At 37.4% G+C, this 10,052-nt stretch overlaps 1 protein-coding gene across 1 annotated transcript; it reads right to left on the reverse strand.

The window, feature by feature from the left end:
* Positions 1–8: 8 nt before the first annotated feature.
* Positions 9–8,833, reverse strand: LOC136238853 (ras-related protein Rab-13-like). Its single transcript, XM_066029487.1, has 8 exons — positions 8,580–8,833; positions 3,335–3,395; positions 1,622–1,682; positions 1,496–1,573; positions 1,106–1,198; positions 860–925; positions 281–343; positions 9–199 (listed from the first exon to the last, which is right to left on the reverse strand). Exons 1-8 carry the CDS (start codon positions 8,707–8,709, stop codon positions 59–61), a joined length of 693 nt encoding a protein of 230 aa, XP_065885559.1. The 5' UTR covers positions 8,710–8,833; the 3' UTR covers positions 9–58.
* Between the last annotated feature and the right edge of the window lie 1,219 nt (positions 8,834–10,052).

Genomic DNA, 10,052 nt, shown 5'->3' on the forward strand with positions numbered 1-10,052 from the left:
GCCTTACGCGCACTTAAATAAGCACTGCATTTAATAAAAATAACAATTAAAAAAAACACTATGTTGTTGATGATGAACAGCATTTCTTTTTACTGGCAGTCTGTTCAGCAGTGGATCCCAGTTTGATGGATTTGTGATGCATGCTACTGACAGAGCTGCTGCGATCTGATTGAGCAAACATCATTGGACCAAGACTGGGCTACAACAAGTAATAAAATAAATATGTACAAGATTAATAATGATGATACTACAGCACAACAGGGAGGCATATGTAACTTACTAATCTGCCAGGTAGAAAGATTCCTTTCCGGTATAAAATCCCTCTTGCCATTTCATAAAAAGCCTACAAAAAACAACACACTCACTAACTACTGTGGAATGTAGCATCCAAGGCCATTTGCATCACGAGGCACTGAGTACAGGTACGGAATGATGCCATATAATGCCATAACTTCAATAAACTACTACGGTACTGCTCGTGTGCAACATTGTCTTGCACAAGTGCAAGTGATAAAGGTGTGGCACCTGCTTCGCTCTTGAGTATTCATCCGTTTCGTTTGGGACCAAATACTTGCAAGGAAATGGGTGCCACACCCTTTAATTAGCAAGTTTTAATTTTAATCGTTTGCACTTCTGTGAGACAACGTTGCATTTGAGTGGTATGTACTGTAACTAGGTACACACAGTAACTAGGTACACACAGCTATTCTATAATGATAGGAGGTGGCCAAGAAAGAATGTCTTTATTGAAGAGAGTTGTGTACAAAAAATTAATACAAATTCCTTCAAAAATGTGTATGCTTATTACATGACAACACGCACATTTATAAGCATGCATAACATTTACTCTTTCACTTACCTCCTCAACATTGTGACCGTTCTTTGCACTTGTTTCAAAAAATTTACATGAGTTCTGATCAGCAAGCTGTAGGGACAATATATGTAAAAGCTGTGAAATAGTTTAGGACCTCATAATGACCAGGTTATCAACCCTGCTTATTGCACTACAGCTCTTAACTCAACAAAAATGAATTATGCTGCATATTTCCTATCAAAAGTTCTTGTGTTTACTGAGCTTATTCCTGTGCCAGTATAACTTACATACTTGTTGTCCAGTGGCAGTATCCACGTCTCTCTCATCCTCTGCCAAGTCATATTTGTTACCAATTAGCATCAGTGTTTCATCTCCCAGTCCAGCCTATTGTACAACATTATTTATAGCGACAACACAAACTAAACCATACACAGTTATTAGTATCAGAACCAACAGGTCTGGGAAAACTTCTATAAATAATAATTGCAGCAAAAAAAGCTTAAATTTTTCCCTAAAGTGTCCACTGTAGAGAGGTGTCCACGCTACCTCTAATACAGTAATCGTGGGAGATGTCATGAGAAGTTGTATTACATATTAAACCATTTGACTATACAGTAAGGGCAGCAACACACACACACACACTAAACACACACACTACACATGAACAAACACAACATTCACCTCTTGGATAGTACGAAGCCATCTATCAATATCATTGAATGTGGCCTGTGATGTGATGTCGTACATTAGTATTATCCCCTGTGTAGTGGTGATTACATAATCATACATGTTACCATGGCAACAAACTTCAGCTCCTCTAAAGAATTGTTTAGTGAAGGTTAAAAATCTCTCCTGTCCTGCAGTGTCCCTACAAGCAAAGCATCTTAATAAACAGCTATGCAGAAACAAGGCAGGCAAAAAATTTGTATATTGTAAAACCGTGATGATGCATGTATCACTCAAAGTTTCATGAAACAACATTATCACAATATTGACATCACTGCAGTATTTTAGCACCAACTTCTTGCCCTGGAATACTAATGATATTGTTCTAGTATATAATGTGCTATCAAGCAATGGGATAGCAGATCAGACACTTAAGCACTGATTCTCAAATAGAGCAGTCAACTTAGTCAAGTGCTCTAATATAACAATACTGTATTCACACAACTATTATTTACCATATAAGAATACCATGATCTTTTTTACCACAATACACCAACCCACTGCTATAGTATCAATACCACCCAGCCCTATGTAGAAACTGTACACAAGTCTAAGATCTCTCAATGGTAATAGTCAGGCATATTTTTGTGGGTCCACTGTTATTACAAGTTTACACATCTGAACATTTCGATAATTCTCTAAGATGTTCACACATTGATTAGTATAGACAACTCTGTTTAATCAGTTTTGATAGAACACACAAATGTCTAATGCACACGGAGACAAAATACTCTAATTGAATAGTTACTACTAGTGAGATCTGTTATTGAAGCATATACGTAACAGATGTCAGGGTAACCAAGGATACAAAAACACGACCATTGATCATCAACCTATAACTATATATTAACAAAATTTTGCATGCCAAAGTTGATTTTTACTAAGAACTTTTCGTACACATCCGATCCACTAGCTATAGTTTTAGTTACAACCCAAAATTTCAAAACATACACTACGCGGCTCACTGTTACTATTAGTTACACAACAAGCACTACAGAACATGGCTACCAATCCATTGCTACAAAAATCAAGATACTTAAATGCACAAGCCAAGTAAAATACAATAGTTTCATTTGTGCATAAAAATATACGAAAATATTTTACACAAAATTTTTATCATGAAAATATTTTTATACGAAATTTAAATTTTATATGCACAAATAAAGCAAGCAGTTCACAATAAACTGTCCTTAATACAATGAGTTATGAGCATTAGATAATTGTGAACACAGCTCTGCACGGCTTTACTAAATTTTTTTATTTAGTATTGATAAGAAATAGCTTGCCAAGTTGTAACACATGAGCCGTACTATACGTATCTGATTTTGTAAAGTACAAATGTCAAGAAACAAATTGATGCAGTAAGTCCACCTTACCTTAAAAACACTTTACTTTGATACTAAAATTAACTTTATCATAACATGGTGCCTGTAATATCACGGTATCACGGTATCACAGTGTGTCTGGTGGGTCTCAAATATACATCACCTTCATACTAAGGCCAGGTCAACTTAAGTTACTATCCCTAGCCATTTTCTTACCACATCAACAAAAAAAAGGCACCCATTAGCAACAGAGTACGGCCATGAGAAACTGTTTAAGCGGAGGGCCCAACATTGAAATATTGTAGTACCACCAATGTAGTATTTAAACAAGCCTTCTTTGGGCAAGTAGGGCCTCTCTACACCACAAAGATCTCTAGTAGTGTACTGTACAGTGTATTAGTGTACTGTACAGTGTATTAGTGTACTGTACAGTGTATTAGTGTACTGTACAGTGTATTGCTGTACTGACCAAACTTTGAGTTGTACAGGAACACCTTCCACTTGTATGTCTTTAGATCTGAAGTCAACTCCTGTTAATATGACACAATAATATGACACAACTGTACACAAAATATGGCTAAGGATTAACACGTATGTCGTACAGTGTGCGTGCTACTGTTAAACACACACCGCACACACACACCGCACACACACACACACACACAACACACACACACAACACACACACACACACACACACAACACACACACACACACACAACGCACACACACACACACAACACACACACAACACACACACACACAACGCACACACACACAACACACACACACAACACACACACAACACACACACACACTGCCATACAGTAGAAAACTTTGGCAGTAAAAAACACAATGGCTTAGTTTGCCAAACTTTGTTGACAAAGCATTTTATCAGTTGTTACATGGCAAATCACCTAAGTTGTTTTTTTCCAATTGAATTATTTGCATATTTGCCAGAGTTTTATAATTCCACTAATGTTTCCTAGTGAACAGTGTATAATTTTCTCACTACTGAAGTTACCAAAATAGTAACAATAGTCTTTACACTGAGAAATGTTTGTCCTTGACAGCTACTTTAAACTGTCGCTTAAGAAACTTTTGTATGAAATAAACTTTCTCACTGCTACAAACTGGACAAATCATACAAAAAAGTTTGTGATAGTTGCAGTGTCCCTATTAAGAGCAGGTTTTGTGTCGAGTTGCCAATTAAATAAATGTTTCCAAATTTACTGTACAGTGTTTAAAAATTACTTGTCATACAGTACTACTATTGGCAAATTCTGGAGTAAAAATTTCTGACAAAACAACTTGTCAAATCCCCACGCAGTCCCTTTCTACTAAGACATAACACAGGGACCTAAAAAAATATCCAAATAACCTCAGCAATTTAAAGCCCTGGGGGTAGGACAAGATGTGAAAATCAAATCCCCACCATTGGGAGTGGGACTTGACTTGCATTATTACATCAGAAAATATTTGGTTTGCAAAGTGAGGCAGATAAAAAAACTCAACACAGAGAAAATATTTACTCCCCTGTGGTGAGCTTCAAGTGGAAAGTAAAATGATATATAATTATATGTTTTCAAGTTGGCTTATTACACAGTGACCTTATTTTTCATCACTACCCCATAATATATCATACAGTACTATCAGGGACCACAAAGGTGTAGACGTGACCCATGAAAAACATCACTCAAAAACTAGCCTAACTTTTCCCTGACGACAATGAAGCAGGTAAAACCAAGACCAAACAAGCCTTCAGCTCGACCTGAAATGCTTTCAATTGCTACAGAATTTTTTTTTAAATTTCTAGTGAATGACTGACTGATGCCTTCAGACAAACGTAATTCGATAACGGCTAAGGTTATGGGCTTGATTTTTTTACTGTTCAGCATCACTTCTGCCCGAGAGGTGCCTTTTGCCATACCACAGTATGTACAATGTATTCTTATTTTGTGTCTCATGTCGATTTGGCAGTAGCACGTGATGGCTTCCCTTCATAATGGAAATCGTCCGTATTTTTCATAGCGGCTACAGAGGTGCTTTTTGAACAGTTCTTGATTCGCAATGCTGTGTAACAGGTTGAACATAGCTAACAATGAAGCGTAATGGATACTTCATTTTTCAGATGATAATTGATAGTTGGGGGTATGTGGCACCATTTCTTTCTTTTGATGCGGTATACGTGGGTTCATTAGTCATATTTTACAAAAGAAGTTAACAAAAAAGTACACAAATTTGGAATTTTCAACTAGAGTAGGGACCATAACGCATTGATAAAAAGTACTGGAGTAGTGCACAATATTAAATCACAGTAAAACAATAAGAAGTGTTATATCCCTACTGTGCTCAAGATACCATAATGGAAATGCACAGTAAGGATATAACAATTCTTATAGTTTTACTAAGATTTATATCGTACACTACTCCAGCTTGTTCCAGTACTTTTTATCAATGTGTTATGGTAGTTGAAAATTCCAAATTTTCTTTGTGTACTTGTATATATTTCCTGGTGTTATTCTGGTTACCACTCTAACATGTGCAGATACAGGTACTGTAATAGGAATTCCATGTATATATAAGGGATGACAATTCAATGGCTAGTAAAACATGCTACAAACAGTAATACCAACTCAAAACCTCTTCCTTGCCTCAAAACAACAAATATGGACTTAATACCATAATATTTGGCAGGAAGAAACTGTCAACTCTAGAACTTCACCCATTGCTTACATTATCATTGCAGTAACCAATGTTTCCCTGGGAAACTCCTTCCAACAGTATTGGCAGTAAATATAGTCATAGTGTTTATATATACTGGAACCTGTTAATGTGGACACTTGAGGACAACTTATACATAATCCAGACACTTAGTTAGGGTCTCAACTGATAAGAAACACTGGTCAGGTATTTGTGACCATTCTATGTAGTTTCAAATCACTATCTCTATTGGCTACATGCCTTGTGATATCATCAGGAATAAAATGATAGCTAGGAAGGAAAATAGCTCCTATATAAATTTCCTAGGCATGGAGTGGCCAAGTGGCCAACTGCCGCCTTGTCATCTTTTACCATTGTCACAACTTTGGCTACAGCATAACTAATAAAACTCTCTTTGGCTTGCTAGTGATGTAATCACAGTATTCCAATCTTGAAAATGTGGTAAAAAGCACAAACATCTCTGACTTTGCTAATACGCAAACAAATTTCCCTTCAAAACTTGGGTAAAGGGACTGATTCCTCCCCCCACTCTAACTATATGGTAATCCATTCACATATCTCTCCTATTCAGCGAAAATAAAATTAATGCCAATTGATGCTATCACTATTATTAAACGAAAATTAACTATCAAGTTTAATATGAATCAAATAAAAAAATACAGATGTCATTTATGTTTCATAATGACAAGTGAGTGGTTATATAAAAATAATAATCCAGCCTGGCTCATATAGAAAACTGTGAAAGTGAACACCAAAACTACACACTTAGTTTTGCAGGTCACCACACAGGGCTTTATTGCTACAACCACCTAGTCAAGGGATTATAAGCCAAAAGTCTTAGTGGATGAAACATAGTTCTTCAATCATCGAAGTAGCCAACCCACCCAGTTTCAAAATGCTAGCTGTAGGACTGTGCAATAATAGCAAACACTATTATCTCAAGAAGTGAGAGCCGATAATCAGTATTACAGTATCTCAATGTCATTTGTAAACAGTTTTACGTACTGTATTCAAAGTGATGTGTTAGTCTTTCCCCAACTAGTTTTGACACCTTCACACAAGCGTACTGGTTATCTGAAAACTGTTGATACACAGTAGATTATGGAGACGTACTATTATCTCGATAGTAAAATCATTATTTTTAATATACAGGGGGTATCCTAATAATCTTTTTTACCAGCCCTACAAAATGCTAGCACTATGATGCAATTACTGTGGCTAAGTCAATATGATTGGCTTATCCCAAATTTTAACTCCTGGAAAGCCGCCCAGAGGTGCTTAGGACTTGACTACGAGTGAAATGAGAAGTATAGGATCAGTAGGCCCGCAATGATGTCAGGACAAGAGTGCAAAAATATGAGTAAGGGGTGTGGTCTCAACAAAACGACATCACCTATTATATCACAGGAAAAGTTACAACTACAACAGGTTTAGTTGCTCTGTAAAATTAATGCCAAATTGAACAAACTATAATAATCATAATTCTTGTCCCCATAGTCTGTTCAATTCAGCATTAATTCTACAGAGCAATAAACCTATTGTAGAATTTTATGTATAATTTCATTGTGCCTTTTCTTGTGTATGGCTTCCACTGAAACGAAAGTCCTTTGTGGCTTGCCCAATGTTTGCACAACTTGACACAACTCTTTGTTAGGGTCCGCAATCCGAAAAATCAACTTCTACAAATCAATCCCCCTACCATTGTGGGATGGTCATTGTAGTATCCCATTGCTTGATCCACTATGAAACCGGAGCACGATTGTTGTCTTCACAGAAATATTGTTTTCAGTATCTCGCAAGATGAAAAATTATTTTTTTAAATTTTGTGCTCCACACAAAGGATCGGATGAAACTTGCTACGTAGCCAAAACAGAGTTGTTGTAGTTGAAAAGTACGCATAGAAATAAGTAAATGATTTGCTGGGTGCCCGGCACAGGGTTGCTTTCTTTAAAAAACAAAGAGATACAAAGTTTCGAATTCAAACTGCCCTACCACCCAGGGCAAGAGAAGCCAACTCTTCCTCATAGTGTTTCGATACGGTTGGGTGCATAGTCTGTCTATGCTGTTAGTTTGGAAAAGATCTGAGACTTCTCACCATCTGGGTGACGAGCGTCAAAATTTTCTGCAGCATCAAAGAATTGTGTAGCGCTTTCTAGCCATTTCCAGCGCTTCTGTAACCACAACAATCATCAATTATAAGCTAAAACTATGACAAAATATGTCCCTGAACGTTTGGTAGCAGCGGTTGTCAATTATTATTTCATCCACTGCTTCTACGCCTCGCTCTAAGCTATGCATCAAAGGAGGCAGCAAAATTGTCCAAATTTGACTTCACTTCTCTCGCTCCACAGCAGCTACCAAACGTTTTGATCCATCATTTATCATCATTCTAAACAAAATTAAGTGACCAGTGTGGCATCAGAAGTAAAGCACTTTGGTACCATTGAGAGAATCCCTTGAAATGATGCACGAAAATTTTGACATTCTTCACCCAGATGGTGAGAAGTCTCAGATCCTATCCAGACTAACAGCATAGACAGACTATGCATCCAACCTTATCACATCACTATGAGGAAGAGTTGGCTTTTCTTGTCTTGGCTGGTAGGGCAGTTGGAATTCGAAAATTTGTGCTTCGTTTTCTGCTTTTTGAGAGAAAGCAACCCTGTGCCGGGAATCCAGTGAATCATTTGCTTATTATTGTGTGTACTTTTTAACTACATTAACTCTAGATAATATCTGAAGTTCTATCCTGTTCTTTGTGTGGAGCACGAAATTTAAAAAAATAATTTTTGCACCTCACGAAATACTAAAATCAATATTTCTGTGAAGACAACAATCGTGCCTCCGGTTTCATGGTGGATCTAGCAATGGGATACCACAATGAACATCCCACAATGGTAGGGGGGTCGATTTGTAAAAGTTGATTTTTCGGATTGCGGACCCTATCTTTGTGCATGGACAATTTACTCACTACAAGACCAAAATCTTACCTACTGTCGCGAGCATTCCGCGGGGAAATTTTCCGGTGGTGTATCGTTTGATGAAACTCGACTTTCCAACTTGAGTGTTACCAAGTACAAGCACCTTATACTCTAACGCCGCTGTCTCTACTCTACTCATGTCTTTCTCCTGGCTGTGGTATAAAAGGAAAACTTCGCTAAGAAGCTTGCAGCAGAGAACCGACGTTTATAATTAAAGCCCTAACTGGAAGGGCGAGTCAAACTTGGAAATCACATTGAATCACGTGAGATCAATTGTAAAGGTGCATCCGGCTGTAGGCCACAAAAAATGTTTTTTCCACAGAAAGTATTACACTGGCTGGAGCCTATAAACACCTCAAGCTTAATGTATATATAGTCTCTGCATAGTACAACTCAGGTCACCAGAATAATGCAGAATTCACCGGTGTGGCTATCTCGCACCCGGCTTTGTGATCATGACTTCATAGCACAGCCATCAAGAAGCCTTTACATAGCTACCATGAAGCCAATAAACATATACCATGCACAAATTAGATCCAATTATTGGATTGCCAGGAGGAACTCAGAGACCGCATGACATGATTTCATCATTTCTCCTTACACACATATACTAAAGCCTGCATGATCATCACAGGGGCGGATCCAGGGGGGGGGATTTGGGGGCTGAAGCCCCCCCCCCCCCCCCCCCCCCCTTCATATTTAGGCTTTACTTGATCAATATGCTGAGTACTATAATGAAATTTTGTCTTAGCATAATTATATGATCGCTAATAATACAAATACTCATTACTGAAACCACCTTATAAACATCTTTCCAAGGTATTATCAGTGGATTTATGCTAAAGTTTATGTAACAAGGACCTGGATCAGCATTGGAGGTGTACAAGATCGAGATATTCTAATAGAGCAGTCAGCTAACTACTCTAATAGAACATTCACTGGAAACATGTAGTTGGTTCTGTTATGGAATTTTTCCAAATCTGCCTGCGCCTATACATACAATGAAGTGCATTGGTCTGTTTAAGGGCTTCATTCATCTACTTGTGTAGTTAATATGTATGACAATACTTAATTCAGGTACATAATTACCATTGAAAATGCTCTCAGATTCAATCTTGTATTGTTCAAATTTCAAAATTTTCCACTTTCAACATTCTTATTCTAACATGCACATATTCAGTATTGTGCAATTGTGAGAGGGGTGCATCATGTACTTGGTTGTCTATACCTACCCAAACTTTTCCATTACCAAAATGCTTCAGAGAGCCATACCTATAATCTAAAGGCAGTATATAAAATAACTACAGGCAGAAAATATTATGAATTTTATATGGAAATGTCTCCAAATTGCAGTATTTTAGCATCTATTTTTCAAAAATTTCCTGGGGGGGCATGCCCCCAGACCCCCCTAGTTCCAGCATGCTTTGCACACCTCTACCCAAGAGATTAGTACCTTCAGTTAGCCCCCCCCCCTTTTATAAA

This window comes from Dysidea avara, chromosome 11 (genome assembly GCF_963678975.1).
Source record: "Dysidea avara chromosome 11, odDysAvar1.4, whole genome shotgun sequence".
NCBI lineage: Eukaryota > Metazoa > Porifera > Demospongiae > Dictyoceratida > Dysideidae > Dysidea > Dysidea avara.

What these genes read in the sequence shown, in the direction of transcription:
- LOC136238853 (XM_066029487.1), bottom strand. Translation starts at nt 8,709, where the DNA reads ATGAGTAGAGTAGAGACAGCGGCGTTAGAGTATAAGGTGCTTGTACTT. An exon ending in CGGAATGCTCGCGACAGTAG is followed by an intron (nt 3,396 to 8,579) that starts GTAAGATTTTGG and finishes TCATATTAACAG; the next exon opens with GAGTTGACTTCAGATCTAAA. An exon ending in GGCTTCGTACTATCCAAGAG is followed by an intron (nt 1,199 to 1,495) that starts GTGAATGTTGTG and finishes GTTGTACAATAG; the next exon opens with GCTGGACTGGGAGATGAAAC.